Source organism: Macadamia integrifolia, chromosome 3 (genome assembly GCF_013358625.1).
Source record: "Macadamia integrifolia cultivar HAES 741 chromosome 3, SCU_Mint_v3, whole genome shotgun sequence".
Taxonomy (NCBI): domain Eukaryota; kingdom Viridiplantae; phylum Streptophyta; class Magnoliopsida; order Proteales; family Proteaceae; genus Macadamia; species Macadamia integrifolia.
In genome coordinates, this window is record NC_056559.1 from 21794548 (window position 1) to 21816028 (window position 21481).

General features: G+C 38.6%; 1 protein-coding gene across 1 annotated transcript in view; it reads left to right on the top strand.

The window, feature by feature from the left end:
• The window catches only part of LOC122074237 (probable serine/threonine protein kinase IRE), a gene marked incomplete at its 5' end in the record, with an annotated part of 57133 nt that overhangs the window by 30693 nt on the left and 4959 nt on the right, over window positions 1-21481 (top strand). Inside the window, 3 exons of the mRNA XM_042639085.1 lie at window positions 1466-1673; window positions 1776-1861; window positions 17710-17798. Coding sequence (XP_042495019.1) covers window positions 1466-1673; window positions 1776-1861; window positions 17710-17798 — 383 coding nt within the window. The remainder of the gene's footprint in view (window positions 1-1465; window positions 1674-1775; window positions 1862-17709; window positions 17799-21481) is intronic.

Genomic DNA, 21481 nt, shown 5'->3' on the forward strand with positions numbered 1-21481 from the left:
TGATGTAACACAACTTTCCATGGCTTTGTAGGGCTAACTTAATAGAGTGAGCCAAGTCCAAGTAGTTTGTATAATCCAACTTGACAATGGATATCTGGGCATTGGTGTTCTCCATAGTGACTAAGCTTGGGGTAACACTTGTTCCATCAGTTGAGGCTTCCATTTTGTCCACCAACCTCTGACATGATGTGAAGACACGCAAAGGGAGCTGGTTGGATAGCCACACTAGATAGGGAGTACACACACATACACACACACACTCCCAACACACAATAGAGCCAAAAAAATATATCACAAAACTTGAAAGAAACAAAGACAAGTGAGTGTAGCAAGGTAGAAATCCACTCTAAACAGCCCACAATCTTTAAACAACACAACTTAGCAGTAGTTAACCATCAAATGGTTCCAATGCAACATATATATCAAAAGCACAGCAAGTATTCCAGCAATTGGTGTTATCACAGAGCATCATGGTTTGGATTTGTGAGCGCACAAGACACCTAGTTGCAAATTAGGTCAACCATAACTGAAATATGACCCCAGAGCAATTCAATAGAACTTGGACCCACCTCCAATGAATCCCAAATGAGAAAGATAAAGGCACTCGAACCTACACTAGGCGGTAAGGTGTGTTTAGCTCCCTTGCTTATCTATTTGGCTTCAGAACTTCAAAACTCCACCCTCAAATCTCTTGGTTGATTGGTTGATGAGTGAAACTCTAATCCATTCTTCTAACAGGATATAGCCTCTTCCAGAACACTCAACCAGCATTCAATACACATATGTGCATATTTCCCATTCAATTTACCATTCTGCCCTCACAATATGTACTTCTAACAAGACAAAAATGTGATGTGTCATGACTTCAATTGCTAATTATCCATGCGATGACTCTGATAGTCAATGGTACATTTACATGAAAATATACTTGCTACTTAGATGTAAATAAAGTAGAAGAGGGAAGCATAACACTGATTTTTAGGTTCCAGAATCTTAGTGCAAAGTTTAAAAATGGATTTATTTGCTTTATAAATCAATCCAATTCAATTTAACTAGCTCCCTTTTCCCAAAAGTGGTGTTATTGGTAATTAGTTTGATAGATGACAGACTAATTCATTATTTGATTTCTAGGATTTGGCTTCTGGTCTGAGAACATACCATTGCTTAATCTAACTGCTTTTCCTGTGGTCTTCTTGGATCCTCCAATCTCAGTATATTACTGTAATTCTGTCATTGTCCTCATTTGTGATCTTATTCGGTTTTTTTTTTTCTTCTAAGGAATGCTACATTTCTGTTGACATTGTGCATTCTCCCTGTAAAGGAAAAAACAGAAAACTGATTTTTCTGGTGCAGTTAATAATATCTGCATGTTTTTTTTGTTGTATATCACATTTATTAGTTTTATTTAGGTAGCTAGTGATATAATTTGTCATTTCTCACAAATATCTAATCCCTTCTGTCACAGTTGACAGATTTTGGGCTGTCAAAAGTTGGTCTGATCAACAGCACAGATGATCTATCAGGTCCATCTGTCAGCAGCTCGGAGATTATTGGAGATAATGAACCAAAAACGGCTGAACGACAAACATCAAAACGAGAGCAACGACAAAAGCATTCAGCTGTTGGTACTCCTGATTATTTAGCACCCGAGATACTTCTAGGAATGGGACATGGTTTGTAGATTTATATGTTGACTGGATATTACATATTTTGTACACACAAAATTAGAATTTTCCTTTCCTTCTGAGTTTTTCAGCTTCTTGTACTTTCTGTAGGTGCAACTGCAGATTGGTGGTCTGTTGGTGTCATTCTTTTTGAGTTGCTTGTAGGTATCCCACCATTCAATGCAGAACATCCACAGGTAAGCATTCGTGTTGACATCATATAAACTTCCCATGTTGGTTCGAATATACATATTTTGGTGCTTTAGATTCTTATGCTCTTGTTTTGCAATTGAAGGCTCCCAAATTTTATATTGTTAACCTTTCTATACATGTCTTAGTTTAGATTGCTATGTTCATGTATAACTGTTTCTCACCACCTATTCTAACCTTCTATTTTCTCTAGTGGAACTTTGGAAGCATGTCTTTAGTTGTAGACACTTCACAATGTTTAATTGTATACAACTAGATAGATGTGTAAGTTGATTACAGCTGGCATCTAGTCATGGTATGGCAGTTTCAGTGCTGTAACTTTGAAGTAGCATGCAGCTCTGTTGGGTATGAGGCCTCGTTCACTAATGTTTCACCTAAAAGCTCGAACTGTTAGGGAAGGGCAGTGTTAATGTATGCATGAACACTCCCCTGCATGTGCAGGCCAAGATCCCATGGTCCTTGCATGTGGAGTTCACTCGGCATTTCCTTTGTGCTGCATAGAGGGAGAAGAAATGTCAGGAAAACTCTTTCGATGCACTTCCCAGTATTTGAGCACTTGACCTCCTTGCTTTGATACCATGTTCACTTCTGTTTCACCTAGAAGCTCAGATTGTTAGAGAGGGGCAGCATCAATATATACATGCAAGGTTCAAAAACTCATTTCATTTTGCCATTTTGGTCAATCTAAATCTACCAAAATTTAGTTGAAACCGTGTATTTTTTCCATGTTTTTGGCTTCGCATTTTTGGGGTTGTTGATGGACATATTGACCAAAATTTTGACAAAATACTGCATTTTCTGGACTAATATAAGCAAAATTTAGAATTTTTTTTGCAAAAATGAGAAATTTCGGCGGAACCAGTGCTAATTTTGGATTCTACTTCCTATTTCGTCCCGGACATTCTAGTCCAGGCCATCTCTCAGGCTTACACAAGTCTAATTCTTCCGCTACTGATATTAGACCTAAGCCTTCCTTGATTGAAAGAATCGCAAACAAAGAGTCAATTGCTTATTAGGTAGAAAACAGGAAAAGCAAACAAAAGGGGGCATCGGTCAATCCTTTCTAAGTATTGACAACCATTGAACTGAACAACCCAGCTCTTCAAGCCACCTTCCATCAACAGCTCTCTCGCTTTCCACAGGGAAACTATGTCAAAATTAGCGAAATTTCAGCAAGTTTTTGAACTATGCTACACAGTGAAATGTACTTAGGGAGTGTTTTGGAGCATTGTGCTGACTAGGGGTGTCAACCGGTTGGGCCGTGCAGGTCTCAGTCGGGCTTAATAGGGCTTGACCACTTGAAGCCTTGCACCGTGAACCGGGCCTAACTTTGGGGGCATGGTACAGTTTATAATCAGGCCGATTAGTGTCAGGCTTTAATCAGGCTTCCTTAAACGGGTCTTAATCGGGCCTTAACCGGGCTACAGACATATTTAAGTCTAAACGGGCTTTAAACGTGCTTACCCTAAAATTATTTTCTTAAATGGGTTGAATGCCCGAAAATATGTGAGGCAAATCTTTAACAAAAAAGAGAAATGATATGAGATTATGGTTGTTCTTACAAAGAAAAAGAAGAGATTAAGACATTTACAACTTACAAAATAAAGCTTAATTAAATCAAATCCTATTACAAAACAAAGGGTAATAAAGCTTAATTTATTTCTTACTAGTAGTGGAAATTAGGAATTTTATATAGTATTAAAGGGGGTTAGGCTAGGTTAGGCTACAATGAGTCGGTTCAAGCTGGCCATATAAATGTGTCAGTTCGGTCAGGCACCCAATGAGCTAGCTACTTGCATTGTGAAAGCCCGACATGTTTATTAAACAGGCCGGTCCAGGTCGAGGTCGAGCCGTAAAAGTGTCGAGCTCGGTTAGGCCTATCGGTGCAGGCTCAGAATTGACACCCCTAATGGTGACTAGGAAAAGCCTAAAAATGTTCCTCAATGATATAGCTATAAATAGTCCCTTTAATGGTAGGTCCAACTCAAGAACTAACAAGAAACATAAATAATAGAAAATATACAACTCAACTTAGCCTTATCCCAATTAAATGGGGTTGGCTACGTGGATTCTTACCCTCTGTTCAACTCTAATCAGAGTCATACTTGATACTTCTCTTTGGCATATATGCTCTTAAAACTTTTTGGTTTGAGGATGTTTATATTGCTACTTTCTTCCCAACCGCATGCCTACAAAATAAAACATAACGTGAAAAAGTACTAAACTACCCCTAGAGTAACATAACTAATATCTCTAACACTCCCCTAAAGCTGGAGAATAAATATCATGCATTCCCAACTTGGACAGCATAGAACTAAACTGATGATGAAGAAGACCCTTTGTGAAGATATTAGCCAGCTGATCTCCAGTCCTCACAAAAGGTGTGCATATGTAGCCCGTGTCAATCTTCTCTTTAATGAAGTTTCTGTCCACCTCTATGTGCTTTGTCCTGTCATATTGCAGAGGATTGTGGGTTATACTTATGGTAGCCTTGTTGTCACAATAAAGCCTCATAGGTGCCTCAGTATAAAATCCCAACTCTTGGACCAGCCTTATCAACCAAAGAAGCTCACACACTCTATGAGAAATAGCTTTAAATTCTGACTCTGCACTAGACTGAGCCACCACAGATTGTTTCTTACTCCACTAAGTAATTAGGTTTCTACCTACAAATGTGCAATCTCCTAATGTAGATCTCCTATCAGAGATTGAGGCAGCACAATCTGCATCAGTGAAGCCTTTTATCCTCACATGGTCAAGTTTGGCTAAAAGTAGTCTTTTTCCTAGAGAGGACTTCAAGTACCGGAGAATGCGGTAAACCACATCCAAGTGCCCACTTTTGGGAGCATGCATAAACTGACTCACCACCCCAACTGCGAAAGTAATGTCTGGATGAGTCAAGGATAAATAAATAAGCTTCCCAACTAGCCTTTGACATTTCTCTGCAACAACAAGAGAAGGGCCAGCATCTTCCCCTAGCTTCTGATTCTGCTTAATAGTAGAACTTGCAGGTTTACAGCCTAACATTCCTATTTCTTTAAATAGGTCTAGAATAAGCATCCTTTAGCATATATTTATACCCTTCTTGGATCTAGACACTTCAATTCCCAGGAAATACTTTAAGGGCACTTTATCTTTAATCTCAAACTGTTAGGTTAAGTAGTTCTTCAGATTGGTTATCTCAACTCTATCATCTCCAGTTACCATAATGTCATCAACATAGACAATCAAAGCTATAATAGTGCCACTACCATGCTTAGTGAACAGAGTGTGGTCAGCCTAACTTCAGGAATAACCATTCTTCAGGATGGCTTGTCTGAACCTTTCAAACCAGGCTTTTGGAGATTGTTTAAGACCATACAGAGCCTTCTTGAGAAGACACACCTTTCTTACAACTGAAGGGAAAGTAAAGTCAAGAGGAGTTTGCATATACACCTCATTTTCTAAGTCGACATGTCAAAAGGCATTCTTCACATCCAATTGATACAATGGCCAATCCTTATTCACTGCCTGAGATAAAAGGACCCTTATGGTGTTATGCTTAGCCACAGGAGAAAATGTCTCCTGATAATCAATCACATACACTTAACTGTATCCTTTTGCCACTAGCCTTACTTTGTACCTCTCAATAGTACCATCTAACCAATACTTGATTGTGTAGACCCACCTGAGTCTAACTGGAGTTCTCCCCCTTAGAAGATCAACCAATTTCAATGTACAATTTTTTTTAAGGGCCATCATTTCCTCAGTCATGGCTTGCTTCCACTTAGGGCCAGACAAAGCTTCAAAACATTCTTGGGAATAGAAGCAGATGTGAGAGCAATAGTAAATGTAACACTTATAGGGGACAGAGAGTCATAGTAAACAAACTGGGCTATAGGGTTAGTACAAGCTCTCTTTCCCTTCCTAATAGCAATAAGAAGACCTAACTTTGATGGAGAAGGAAGGATATTACCTGACTGATGAGGGTGGATCTCAGGATTTGGATTCAGAGAGGACTCTTGGTAGGTCTTCTTGTTCCTCCTTGTGTACACAATGGTCATCTTTTCATTACCTGAACCTGTACCACTTTTTGAATGATCACCAATATCAGTAATATCCACCTCTTTGTGTTTTCCAATGTTAAGCATAAAAGGAGAGAAAGGCAATGGGGAAAGAAAAGGGATCTTATTAGTAGCCTTTTCACCTCCATTATGCTCCCCCTAAAAAGGATGTTGATGAGGAGCAAAAAAATGTGTAGATTCAAGAAGGGTGACATCTTTATAGAGAAGCCTTCGTCTAGAGTTGTGTTGGCATACGGTTTATCAAAAAAGTAATAAGGAGAGCATCAAACAAAAAAATTTTAGGTATATTCATGCCGAAAAGAAGACTCCTACTGACCGCCAACAATTGGCAGTTTTTTCTCTCAGCTACCCCATTTTGTTGGGGTGTGTCAACATAAGCTAGCTGATGGATAATGCCATGATCAGTAAAAAGGTCTTGAAGACCACCATACATATACTCCCCCCTTTGTCAGAATGAATAATTTGAATTTTGGTATCAAACTGTGCGCATATCATATGATAAAAATTTTTAAAGGCATCATACACATCACTCTTGTGCTTCATCAAAACAGTCCAAGTATGAGAAAAATCATCAACAAATGAAACAAAGTAATGAAAACCAAGTAAAGAAGTAGTAGACATCAGAGTGCACAATGAGAAAAGGAACAGTAGATCTATTTCCGTGATAAGGATAAGAAGAACGATAATGTTTGATAAAAATACATGGTTCACAATAAAAGACATGGGAACTAGGAAAAGAAGTAAATAAATGAGGTAAATTTTTCCTCATAACTACAAAAGATAGATGTCCTAAACATTGGTGCCACAACATCACAGAATCCATAGAACTGCTATCAGTATGCACATATATATAAGACTGAGTTGTAGCCAAAAAAGGTGATCGAGGTTCAAGTAGGTAGAGTCCTTTCTCCTCACACACACTGTCAATAATCCTCTTCGTCACTAAATCCTGAAAGAAACAATGAGAAGGAAAAAACATGACACAACAGTTTTAAGATTTTGTTAGGTGACTCATAGATAAGAGATTAATGACAAGGTTAGGAACATGAAGAATAGAATCAAAGGAAATAGAAGATGTAATAAGAATGCTACATTTACCAGAAATGGAGGAGAGGGAGCTATTGGCAACCCTAACCTTATCTCTACTGGAACAACTAGAGTACGTATCATAATAATGAGAAGTACTAGTCATATGATCCGTAACACCAGAATCAATAACCCAAGATGGAGCTGTGGAAGGGGCAGACGAGGAGACTTGCAAGGCGGAAGATAAGGAATTTGGCAATGTAAGTGAAGAAGATGACAAGACTCCCAGTTGAGACATGACCCTACGGAATGTTGTAATATCCTCCCTAATAAGGGAACTGTGCTCTGCCTATGGTTTAGGAATATACCCTGTAGTAGCATGCTCAGCCTGAACACTGTGGGCTCTAGCTCCCCCACTACGTCCAACATGTGCACCGCTAGTACCACCACGCATGCCAAGAGGTCGACCATGAGGAACCTAATATCTTTCTTTGGTGTGCCCAGACTTCCCATAATAATCACAATGTTTGCCATCCCCACGAGGTGGGCCTTAGCCTCGGCCACCACCATGCCAATCTCTCTGAGAGCTAGTAGTAAGAGCTGACCGCTCAAGGGAAGGGGTGGGTTCCATAGCCACCCGCCTGGTCTCCTCACTCTGTAAATAGCTACACACTTCATCAAGGGATGGAAGAGGAGACTGGCCTAATATTTGTATCCGGATTGGCTCATACTCGGGATTCAACCCACTAAGAAAAATAAGAACTCGTTCGTTTTCAAGTGTCCTATAAACCGTAGCTTCATCTTTAGGATTGGACAGTTGGAGGTTCCTATAGTGATCATATCCTCTCAAAGGCTAATGACAATGTTATAGTACCCTTGCTTTATGCCAATAACCTTTTGAAGTGGTTGATAAACTTTGGCCTAGTCACCCATATGGTAAAAAAATTTAGTAACACTATCCCAAATATCGTTGGCAGTTTCTTTCCTTATAAACCTTCTTCCAATCTCAGGTTTAATTGAAAAAATCATCCATGTCATAACAGTGGAGTTTTTAATCTCCCAGTTTGAATATGATGGATCATCTGGGTTAGGGGTCTTAATAGCTCCTGTAACATACCCGAGCTTTCCCCTACTCCGAAAGGAAAGCTTCACAGAATGAGCCCAATCCAAATAGTTGGTGTTGTCTAACTTCACAATAGAGATCTGAGTATATGGATTATCAAAAACAATATGAGTAGGAGGACCACTACTCCATACATCGGCTGAAACATCACCAAATAGGGCTCCAAGTCCACTATCTTCAGACATGCTGTGGATAAGGAGTCACTAACACAATGGGAAATACACATTTTACCCAAAAATTCATTCCCAGATACTCGGAGAAAAATCCCACGAAGGGAAAAAACAATATGCCAAAGGAAAACCAGGTCAAGGCATACTTTAAGGGAAGCAAGATAGGTCATAACACTCCACAAGACCTAACAAATACAGCTCACAGTCCAACATAGCCGAAATCCACTATAAAACAAATTTGGAAGCCAACAGGGAAAAAAAAGGGGAGGCTTTACCTGAAATACAGTAAAAAAAAAAAAAGGTTGTGAGCTCACAATTCTCTCCCCTTAGGACCGAGAGCTTAGGGTCCTGGTAAAGGGGCCTTGGGCAATTCACATGAGGTATGCACCACCCCCAGTGGTGGCAGGATGAGAGAGAAAGAGGGTTCTCAAAGGGAAGCTGGCGGTAACCATTGGTGCCCAGAAATTAGTTCTAAAAAATCCTTAACACCTTCAATCTTTCTAAAAAACTCCTCAAGGGTTTGCTTTGACCTTTTTTTAAGCTCATCTCATAAATACTTCAAATCTTTTCACATAATGATCTCTTCCTTGGAACCCCTTTGTAACCTAGGGTTCCAAAGAGAGAAAATAAAAGGAGGGAACTTGTAATCCGACTCTCAAACCAAGATGTTGTGCTCTGATACCAAGTTAGAATGTAAGGTTTGTGATTAACCAAGGGAGAAAGAGAGAAAAAGTGAGAGAAGAAGAAGGGGTTAGAGAGGAAGAAGAGGAAGAAGGAAGATGGTAGAATGTGTGTTGTGAGTAAAGTCTCACTAACACCAATATATTACTTCACTAACATATTTACAATATATTACACACACCTCCTAAGGAGGGAATTACACACACCTCCCTAAGAAGGAAAGGGAAAAATAAAATATAATGTGAAAAATTACTAAACTACCCTTAGCGTAACATAACTAATATCTCTAACATAAATCCTCTCACACTAAGCTTGATCCTAAGGCCCTGAAATGCCTCTTCCTTGGGTATTCTTCCACTACCAAAGGGTATAAGTGTTACCACCCTTCTTCTCGTAGGTGGCTTCTTTCCGAAGATGTCACCTTCCTTGAATCTGTGCCTTTCTTGCTTCTCATCTGCATTCTTTGCATAGGGAGAACATTGGATATAAAAAGATTGCTGATGTCATTCCATTTCTTCCTCCCCTGCCTATTACTCCCTTTACTCTTGATATTGTGATACATAAAGAGGTGGATGTTATTGATACTGGTGATCATTTAGGTGGTGGTTTAGGCAATGAGAAGAAGTTATTTATGTACAAAAGAAGGGAAAAGGATACATGCCAAGAGTCCTCTTTGGATCCAAATTCTGAGCTCTAACCTCCTCAATTAGGTAACGTCCCTTCTCCTCCTTCTGAGCTAAACCTCCCTATTGACATTAGAAAGGGAAAGAGACCTTGTATAAATATTATAGCCCAATTTGTTTCCTATGAGGCTATGATTCTCTCTCTCCTACAGGTGTTGCCTTTACAGCTGCTCTTTCCTTCCTTTGCATCCCCGAAACTGTTACTGTGGCAATGTTAGATCCAAAGTGGAAGTAAGCCATGTCTGAGGAAATGATAGCACTTGAGAAGTGATGTATTTTGAAACTTGTTTATCTTCCCAGGGGGACAGTTCCACTTGGATGCATGTGGGTCTACACAATCAAGTACCGGTCAGGTGGTGTTGCTAAGAGGTACAAGGCAAGATTAGTGGCCAAAGGGTACAGTCAGGTGTATGGGATTGATTATCAGGAGACTTTTGCTCCTGTGGCTAAACACAACTTGATAAGATTTCTTTTATCTATGGCTGCGAATAGAGATTGTCCCTTATATCAATTGAATATGAAAAATGCCTTCGTCCTTGGTGACTTAGATGAGGAAGGGTATATGCAGCCCCCTCCTGGCTTTAAGTTTTCGATAGCTGAAGAAAAGGTGTGTCTCCTCAAGAAGTATATGGTCTCAAACAATCACCAAAGCTTGGTTTGTGAGGTTTAGGCCAGCCATTTTGAAGAATGGGTATTCCCAGAGTTAAGCAGATCACACATTATTTACCTGATAGGGTAATTGCACCAACACAGCTTTGATTTTCTATGTTGATGATATTGTGATGACTGAAGATGACAATGATGAGATAGGCTGAAAACCTACCTGGCTGACCAGCTTGAAATAAAAAAAAAATTGGACACTATGTTGCATATCGGTTGTCCTTGTTGGCAACCTTGGCCACGTGTCAATGATGAGGTGGTCAGAGGTGATGTCATGGTTGTGTATGATCACTGAGTTATCTTGATAGTGCTTAGAGATGTGTCACACATTGCATGTGTGAAAGTGGAAGTAGTGTGTGAAGGACCCTTCATTAAAAGGGAAGAAATCATTATTTTATACAGTGATAGCATATTTGAGAGTATTTTCAGAAATCTAGATGAAATATTTAGAAAAAGATATGCATGTAAGTTTTAGATCCTTGAGCTTTGAGTCTATCACAATTGGAATCACGTCGATTGGACATCAGAGTAAAAAGATACGATATGTTCTTCAGGCCAACGTGTAAGCTGAAAAAGGTAATGTTTTGCACATTAGCTGGGTTCAATCCCATTTTTGAGATTCATGCATTACATCTGAGTTGAAGGTATAAACATAAGAAATGTAGTTCTTTGAGTCCTCTATCCATAAAAAAACAATCGGGTCAATCGGAGTTCAGACAAGAGAGATATGATATTTGTCGTATGATCCCTCTGAAATAGAGCCAACCCAGTTTCACATGACGGGTTCAGTTCTCATGACTTCAAGATGAATTTTGAGATATTTTAAACAAGAATTAGAGGAATCATATTTCTACAAAAGTTGTAGATATTTGAGTCTACTTTTAGAAGCAACATGAATCGGCTCATTTGGAGTTATATATAAAAAGTTGGGACTCCCGAACTGAAGTAAGGTCAATCTGCCAGAGTAGATTCTGATCTGAACTGGGTGGTTAAACCTACACGATTTTGGGGCTTTTGTTGGACCATCTTAAGTGGATTTTGGGGATTTCTTTCATAACTTATTAAAGAACAAAAGAACAAAAAACCTAGGAGAGAGAAGAGGAGAAAAGAGAAGAAGAAGCCAAATGTTTGTGTACTCTCATGCCTAAATCTTGAGATGAACATTTATTCGAAGATTTTTTTGTATTGAATGCTTCAATGCCATCACCACCAAGCTTGAGATTTAAAGACAAAATTGAAAGTTGGAGAGGGTTTTTGGAGTTCATTAAAGACAAAGAAGCATCTTCTTGTGCGTGATAGAAGAAGAAGAAGAAGAAGAAGAAGAAGAAGAAGAAGATGATGTTCTCTTTAAGGTTCAAGATTAGCCATCAAAGAGGGAAAATTGAAGATTCTAGTGTATCTAGGAATCTCAAAGAAGCTTTCCACCCCTTGCTCATCAAGGGAGGTAATCTCTATTCACCAAGTCCTATTTGTATGACCTAGGTTGTTAAAGTTGCATAACCTAAGGTATTGATTGTAAGGGGAGGGACTTGTACTTATATTTATCATCCTATACATTGTAAAGGTGGGTGAAACCCTAGCCTGAGTATTACCTCAGGTTGAAGCAAGTGTCATAGTACCTGGACTGCTGTAGTAGTCACAACTAGTTGAGTATTGAGTAAAATACGAAACCCAGAAGGGTAGTAGGCAGTGAGCCGAACCACGTATATCTTGTGCCATTTGTGTATGCTTGTATATTAGAGTGCATGGACTGTGAATGCATGCAGGATGGGTATGTTTGTTTGGTAGACCTGGCCACAGAATGGTGCAAGGTGGACAAACATACGATTATGTGTGTTGAACAGGATACAGGGTAGCTTCAAACAGACATCTCCAGGAAAGATTTTATAGACACTGTTCACCCCCCCTCTCAGTGTCAACTTGGGATTAACACACTAAAAGAATATTTTGGAATTGAAATGTCAAGGTCTAAAGGAGTAAAAATATGCTAATGGAAGTTTGTGCTAGACCTGTTGAAAGAAACAAGGATGTTGGGTTGTAAACCGGCAAGTTTTCCTATTGAGTAGAATCATAAGCTAAGAGAATACCAAAGGCTAGTGGGAAAGCTTCTCATTTGTCTTTGACTCGCCTAGACATTACTTATGCAGTGGAAGTAGTGAGCCAGTATATGCATGCTCCCAAGAGTGGGCGCTTGAATGTTGTGTACCGCATCCTCAGATACTTGAATTCCTCTCCAGGAAAAGGAATATTGTATGCCAGGAACATCCACTTGGGAATAGAAGGTTACTCTGATGCTGATTAGGCTAGATCCATCTCTAACAGATGGTCTACATCAGGTTATTGCACATAAGTGGGTGGTAATTTGGTTATATGGAGAACAAGAAACAACTTGTTGCTAGATCTGGTGCAGAGGTAGAATACAAGGCAATGGCTCATGGAGTTTGTGAACTCATATGATTGAGACAGTTGGTTCTTAAATTGGGGTTTGATGCTAAAGGACATATGCGGTTCTCAACTCTATTGTGATAACAAAGTATCTATAAGCATTGCCCATTAACATAATTCAATATGACAGAACAAAGCACATTGAAGTAGACCGACATTTCATCAAGGAGAAGATTGACTTCGTAAATTTGCACACCCTTTGTGAATACTAGTGATCAATTGACAGACATCTTCACCAAAGGACTCATTCCTCACTAGTTCAGTACCCCTTCTATGTAAGCTGGGAATTTATGACATTTATTCTCCAGCTTGATGGGGAGTGTTAGAGTTTATGTAATAGGGCTACTTCAAGAACAATTTCATTATTATGTTGGTCCTGTTTTGTATTTTCTCTATTTTTCTTTTTTGCTTCCCTGGGGAGGCATATGTAATTTCCCTTAATATAGCTTGAATCTAATATAGCTGGGAAGAGCTCTTTTCTTTCCCACGATTTGCATTCACTTCCTATCATCTGCAACCCTAATCCTTCTTTCTTCCAACTATTGTTGCCCAGCCAAACGAGTAATGTATCATTGTCTCTCTTCCAATCCTTATATTCCTTTGATTCTGTAGCTGGTGGAGGAGAAATCAAATAATCCGTTTCTCTTTCTTTTTTTTCTTTTTTTCTTTTTTTTTTTTGGCATTAACAAACACTTATATGGCTTGTTCCTAGAGAAGATAATTTGGCACATCATTTAAAATATATATATATATATATATTCGGTGGATAAAAATCCCTTACCAAAGAAGAAAAGAACAAAAAATATTATAAAAAATAAAATAAAATAATTATGTACATAGTGAGGAGGCTTGGGCTTGTCAAATAGAAGGGGGGAGGCCCCAAGAATTTGAAATAAACCTATTTCTAGGGGAGTCAACACCATGAGTTGGAGTCCCCCAAATCGTTAATTTGACATCAAAGAGTATGGAGATCTAAATTTGCTGGAAGGATCTAACCTTAGTGGTCCATCTTCTAAGGTTACACTCAAGCAGATATAGGAGATATAGCAGCACCAAAAGCTAATTTCCCCACTGTATCACAATATGATTTCCCTTCATAAAACATGTCTACCCATGTTCATTCTCTTTCAAAGGGAAGAATTCTTTTTCTCCTTGGCCGGCATTTGGCCAGTAAACCATTTCAAACTGTGGAAGAGAAGGGCATTCAAAAAATAAGTGATCCACATCTTAAAAGGCATTCCATTATAGGCAGGAGCAGGAAATTTAATTGAAGTATTTTGAACACCGACACTGTCTGTAGAAGGCTTAGAATCATCCATGATAAATAGACCAAAATAATCAGCAATTACAAGAGTATGGAGAAAAAATATATAGGGATATCAACAGATCCAATAATCACAGGGTAGAGCCTGAGTCAGTCACAATACCACAAAGAAGAGTCAAGTAGGTAGCGGACCCAATAATCAACAAATAATAGTATATCACAATCAAATAAAGGCAGCAGCAACAACCAGCAACAATACCCTAATTGCGGGGCAAAATATAGCTTGCATTATTCTCCACTTAAATCGTAGGGAAAAGGGAGACATAAACCGCAGGTAGGATGAGGCCTCAGAATGGCCTGAATTGTGTTTGTAGCATTGAAACTATATAAAACAGTGTTGCAAAATTTCACTTCAACCACAGGGCAGTTGATTTCTTGAGAAACCCTACTTGGATAAGGATTTGTCAAGAATTAGAAGAAAACCAGATCTGATCATCAAGGAAACCTGGTGGAAGTTGTTTGAAGTTTAAAAGTAACCGCAAGCGTACAGATCAGTGTAGGTAACGGGTCAAACACAAGGAGAGCAGCCACTTTATTTTTAGCTTCTTTTAGTAATGCGAAAGTATAACGATTGATTATGGTGATCTATTTCTAACCACCGACCTAACACAAATGCATCTAAAAGCGTCCTAACCAGCACATCTAGGGAAATTGGAATTGAAATTGAAATAAAATTGAACAACCTAACCATTCACATCTAATCCTAACCATTTGTCATTTAGGAATTAAAATACTCAAACCACGCAATTAAAAAGCAAATAACTGAAATAAAAAGTGCTGAAAAGTAAATAAATAAAATAAAAAGGGGAACAAGCTAGAGAGAGGCACACAAGTAGGTATCTCTACTTAGCCTAAGGGATGCACTATAAATAATATGAGCTTCCCTACTTGACTAGAGAGTAACTCTTACAAGGGCTGCACTACTTAACTTTAGGGAAAGGGAGACAAAGTAAATAACTGAAAATAAACGCAATAAAAGGATAGTCCATAGCTAGAGAGGGGGAAAGCCAACACATGCATCTAACCAAGGACCTTGGGGGAAAGGGAAAACAATAAAGTAAAGATTGAAATTAAAAACCTAAGTTAAGGAGGAAGGGTAGTCAGGAGAGGGAATGAGAGGGGGGAGAGAAGACTACTGTAGAAGCCTACTTACTTGAACTTAAAACTTGATTGAGATTTGAAATACTACCAGTACTAAAAACCAGATATGGAATAAACCAAATCTGAAATTTCTAGTACTAGAGAAAACAAATTTGAAAGAGAAACTTGAACTTGAACAGAGATGCTTCAAAGCTTAGATCTTATCACCTAGATCTAAACCTTGAACTAGAGAATTAAAATTACAATACCATAAACCATAACCATAAAAGAAAACTTGCATATTCGTTAATTAAAACTCCATTACAAAAGTGTTTAACCAAAAAGTAAGAAGAACTAAAAGAGACTAAACCTAGAGAAGAGAACTAGAGAAAGAGATAAAACCCTAAAACTGAATTACGCCTAAGGAGAGAAAAAAAGATAGCTAAAAAAAAAATTAACTAGCCGTGCTCTCCCTTTGAACCTTTTTTATTTATAGAGAAATAGGGAGAGACCAACGATTAAGGTTTGGGGGGCCCACAATTGTGAGGTGGAGGAGAGAGAAGAGAGAGAATCGTAGGAGAGGAGATCTCTCATGATTTTCCTATATTTTTTTTCTATTTTTTCCTCCCCTCTTGGATGATTTTCTTCCCATGATTAGATCAATTTGGACAATGTTTAGTAGTTCCATCCATGCCCTTGTCTTTTTTTTTTTTTTTTTTCTCCCTTTTTTTTCTATTTTTCTCTTTTATTTCCTTATTTCTCTCTCCTCTTGCGTAAGAAACCCTTCGGACGACCTCCTTTGAGTGATGAGTAGGAGAGAGAAAATATTAAAAAAAACCTCCAAAAAAATATCAACCAAGAGGTTCGAACTTGAGACCTCCTGATAAGCAAAGGATTTTGCACACCACAACTCACCAACTACGCTAGGTAGTTATTGTTACCAAAACGAATCTTCAATCACTAAAGGGTGTGGTCCATATATCCTTGTTGGAATTTAGAATATTCTTTTGTACCCCTGGGACAACTGCAAACGGGCTGGTTCTGCATCTCAGTTCAGTTCTGATCCATTATTCTTTTTCTGGCCCGAAAAGAATAATCACTTGCACGGTTGACCAAATGGATGTGTACTTTTAATTGAACACATCCATCTTACTCAGAATTTTGTCCTCTTTGCAACCATGAAAAGAAACAGGACCTCTTTACGTGCAAAATTGGAGATATAGTGTCCGATAGTCCTTAAGGCCTTGAAAATATAAAACTTACAAAAAGAAAGTAAAACCCAAGGTAGTTCCATTCTAAATATGTAAAATGCATGTTTTATTACCCTAGATTTCACACATAAATGTGCTCATCAGAAGTCCTCATACAAGTAGCATATCACTATGCACAAGGAGGAAGGAAGAGAATACTGGCAACCTTTGGAAATTCTTTGGCAGAGAAGTTTGTCTATGTAGGGAAAATAAGAAATCTCTCCTGCGCATAGAGAAATTCAAAATAGCAGCAATAACAGAAATCGCAGGTCTTTAACAATAGTCTAAGAAGAAAATCAATCATTACATCAGGAAACCCTAGGTTTCTATCATTCCATCAACTAGGGTTTCACAAAGAACAAATACAACATTGGTTGTTATGAATCAAAAAAGAAAAATCTAGAGCAACAAAAAAAAAAAAAAAAAAAAAAAAAAAAAAAAAAAAGGTACCACAGGAATCCCACCTACAATCAATCAGAAATGGATCTTTGTCCTCCAAACAGCTCTGTTTGAGGTTAAACTAGAGTCAAGACCTAGCCTCTGCATGTCTTTTCTTACAACATTCTCTATGTTCATTTTAGGCCTACCCTTATCTCTTTTTGCTCCTTCTATTTGGATCTGGTCACTCCTCCTCACTGGGGCATCCCTAGGTCTCAGTTGGACATGATAGATACTGGATCTTAGTGCTTTGATACCATGTTACAATACCAAAACCCTGATACCAGTGTCTGTGCAAGCTTAGAGAAAAGAGAAAAAGAAGAGATGAGGAAGAAAGGAAGAGAATAAATTAGAGAAAGAAGGAGCTCACGGTTAGGTTAAACAGCCTTACCATGAGCAATATATTTATATATATTGAAAAGAAATCAAAAAGGCAAGTTACACCTGCTAAATAAGCTGGCACTATACCTCTACACACATAATATGTAAACCAGAATTCCTAAACTACCCCTATCGGTAGTACAGAAACACCACATTCTTGACAAAAGTTAATTTCTTTCTTTCTTCCCCTCCCCCCCACATTAAAGTTCCCTATCATTAAGTTTTTTTTTTTTTTTTTTTTTTTTGACAGTTTCTTCAATTGCTATGCTATAGTTTCCAAATGGCTTCTATTTTACATTTATCTAAACTTCTTGGGTGTTAATTACCTCTTTGTGTAACTTCTATAATTGTACCTTAAAATGTTGTTGAAACATTATTAGAAAGTGAAAGCATTTTTAAGGTCAGCCTCTTGGCTGTAACCTTCTTCCCTCCCTACCTACCAAAAAAAAATGGTCAACCTGTTTAGTACTATGGCAACAAGGATCTAATGTTTAAAGGGTCCTTCTGCAGCAAATTTTTGACAATATAATGAACAGAGATATACCATGGCCAAAGATTCCTGAGGAAATGAGCTGTGAAGCATATGACTTGATTGACAAGTAAGTTTATTGAAAAGAAAATTTATTTATTTGTACAATATTGTTCAACATCATTGATATTTCTGATAATATGGATGATATGTATGTTGCTTTTGTCTAAAAAGATAATCCATCGTTAGGGCTTGAAATGTTTATTTATTCCTAATAGAAAATTTCACTCAATTACATATTGTTTATGCCTGCATATCTTGAAATATATCTCACGTTATTGCTAAATCAGTATTCAATGTTGTTGCTTTTTTAAATGTCATGGATACTCTTAAGTAATCAAGGCATACAAATGACATCTACTATCATTTGAAATGTTGTAATTGTTAAAGTAAATGTTGATAATTCTTAAATTTCTTGTCCAGTATCAAGTCTTGAAGCTAAAACTTCTTACTTCTGCAAAACTAATATTATTAATAGTAAAATAGAAGAAGAAGAATAGATGGCTGTGACCTTTGGCTTGCAACCTTATGTTGAGACTCCCACTTCATTTAATATTTATAATAGTGACATGTGACATAACCCTACTAAATGATGCAGATACGGCTGCCCTTACTTGGTTGGACCAGCATGACTGGCTTTGGAAGCCAAGAGCCAAGAAGAACCGGTCCAGCCCAGGGTTTTGGTCCAACAAGGGTTGGAAATAAAATTAGTAGTTTACTTAGTATTTTATTTGATGCTTTTATTTTCCAGACTTGAACGTAGGAGTAGGATTTATTTCCTTGCTTTGGTTTCCTTTTCATAGTTGTTTCCTAGTTAAGGCTAGTTTCCATTTCAGTTAAGTTTCTAATTTCATGTTCCTATTTTCCTATATATTGGCTGTAATCGATTGAAGATTTAGAGAGTGATTTATTATTGAATGAAGATGTTGAGTTTGTGCACCAGTGAAGCGTGTGATTCCCCTACTTCCCCTTCCTACTCTGATTTTTCCTTTCTTCCCTAAAGTTTCTCCATCAACTTGGTATCAGAGCCGAAGGATCCTATTCCTTCCCCATCTTTCTTCTTCCCTTCCCATTCTCTGTGTTGGTTTTAACCGATACTGAGAACAAAAAAAAAAAAAAAAATGATTCTGTCCAAAGGAGATCGAGCCCTTTTCTCACCGCCCCTCTCTTTCTCCAATTACTTTGGTCGATCCCTTTTTTTCAGGTTCCGACAGAACTTAAAAAAAAAAAAATCTCAAAACCTCCCTACCTACCGCCTCCTCTTTACCCTCTGTTCTTTCCGACAGCAGCAAAAAACAAAATACCAGTCTCCTCTTCCTTTGTCCAACAGCCCAAAAAAAAAAAACAAGAAGAGAGAGTCGACGAAGAAGAAGAACAGAAGAAGAAAAGAAAAAGAGGCGCAGAGAAGAAAAGACGAAGAAGAAGAATTAGACAGAAAGAGACGCATACCTGGTTTCCATCGGACCCCTGAAGTGTCTCGCCTCAAATCCTACCGCTAATTACTCCCATTGCTAGCGGAAGAAGCCCACTCCAATTCTCCAATCCAGTCTCCAACTTTCCAAAGAGAGATGCTTCCTTTTTGTCGGTAATCCAAAACCCCAACCCCATTTGTTTCATTTCTCCTTTCCACTTCCTTTTTTTTTTCACATTACCCCTCTTTTATCTATTAATTCCTTTTATCCCTCTTTTTTTTTCATGTTTACATTTAGATCCCTGCCCACACTTGATATCCTTTGTGGTTTAATTGAATCTCAAATAATTGCAATTCTGCCCTTCCAAAAAAAAAAAAAGTTATTTACTATTCTACCATATATTCTTCAGTGCTATTTTGTTAATCATCACCATGGTAGCCAATAGTGAAGTTGTTCAACAGCTGAATCCTTATAAAGGAGAAACTGATACAAAATTTAATGCCCTCACTAACATGGTCACGCCCCTAAAAACAATAGTGGAATCTATGCAAGTTTCTATGGGATCCATGCAAGTTTCTATTGATCGTTTGGTGGCAGCGGATAAAAGAAAGAGTCCCATTCAATCTGGGGATTCTTCCAACAACACTCCACAGGATCCGTCAATAACACTACCACCACCACCACCATATGGCACTGGTAGACATGATGATGGACCAGAAAGAGCAGCAAAATTGGATGTCTTTGATTTTTATGGAGACAATAATCCAGAATTATACCTTGACTGGATTCACAATTTAGATACATTCTTCAGATGGTATGGGTTGACTGAGGCTCGAAAGATCTTATTTGCAGAGGCCAAACTGAAAGGCACGGCCTGAGTCTGGTGGATCAAGCAACAACAACAGAACCGAACCCGAGGCATTAGTTTGGTCACTACTTGGACTGAAATGTATAAAATCATGAATCGACGATTCTTGCCTTCTGATTACAAGCAACACATGCATCTCAGGTTTGCACAGTTGAAACAAGAGAATTTGACCGTTGAAGAGTATGTTGCTAGATTTTATTATTTTGCCACTCGGTCTGACTTTGAGTGGGATGAAGAAGTATTAGTGGCCCAATTTCGCAATGGTTTGCACCCTCAACTTATTGCTGCCTTTGCATCTAGTCGACTACCTACCATGGAAGACGCCGTACAAGTAGCATATCAGGTTGAGGAAAGTCTGAAATGCCCATACAACTAGAGAAATTTTGCAGATACTTTTTCTCGAGGTACTAGTTCTATTTGGCAACAGTCTCCTACCTAAGAGAGGTCATCTAGCAAACCACAGGCTAGTGCTACATCTATGGCCTCTTAACGACCTAGTCGGCCGTATTCTCCACCTCGACATGTTTCTGAAATGTCATCTTCACGGCCAACTCGCCCATACTCACCCCCTCGGTGTGGTTCAGATAAACCTTCTGATTCTTTAAAATTTACAATTCGGTGCTACTCATGCCATGGATTTGGACATATCAGTGCTCAATGTCCCAACCATTTGGTTGTTTTTATTGATAAGGATTCTCCTATACCATATATTCCCAAAGAGCAACTTGGTTCTGACACAGTTGATTTAAGAGAAGAGCGTGCAACAGGTGAAGTCAATGACACTCTCAGTGACGAAGACCAACATCCTTTTTATGTCATTCGTCATGTGTTGACCACTCAAAAGGCCACTGAAAATGAAGATTGGCGCCGCAGTAGTATTTTTCAGACTCGTGTGAAGTGCAATGATCAATTGCTAACCTTGGTCATTGATGGAGGCAGTTGCACTAATGTTGTCTCTGAAGACGCTGTTCGTAAGCTGGGATTGAATACAGAACCACATCCTAATCCTTACAAGGTTGCTTGGGTGAACAACACTAATCTCAAAATCACAGATAAGTGCTTGGTCACATATTCTATTAGTGAATTTAAGGATACAATCCAATGTGATGTCCTCCCTCTGAAGGTGTGCCATATCCTTCTTGGTCGACCTTGGTTGTTTGATAAGAAAGTACAGCATTGTGGCTATGCCAATACCTATGCCTTTAAGCATGCCAACAAGACTATGAAGTTTCATCCTGCCAAAGATCTCCCTGAAATTAAGCTCAAGAAGATGGTGGGATCGTTCCTTATTCAGCATATTCCTTCAGACGGTCTCCTCGGTCCTTTCCCTAACTCGACGGAGTCGAGTTCTTTTCAGAGGAGGAGAGTTGATGCAGATGGCTGCCCTTTCTTGGTTGGACCAGCATGACCGGCTTTGGAAGCCAAGAGCCAAGAAGAACCGGTCCAACCCAGGGTTTTGGTCCAACAAGGGTT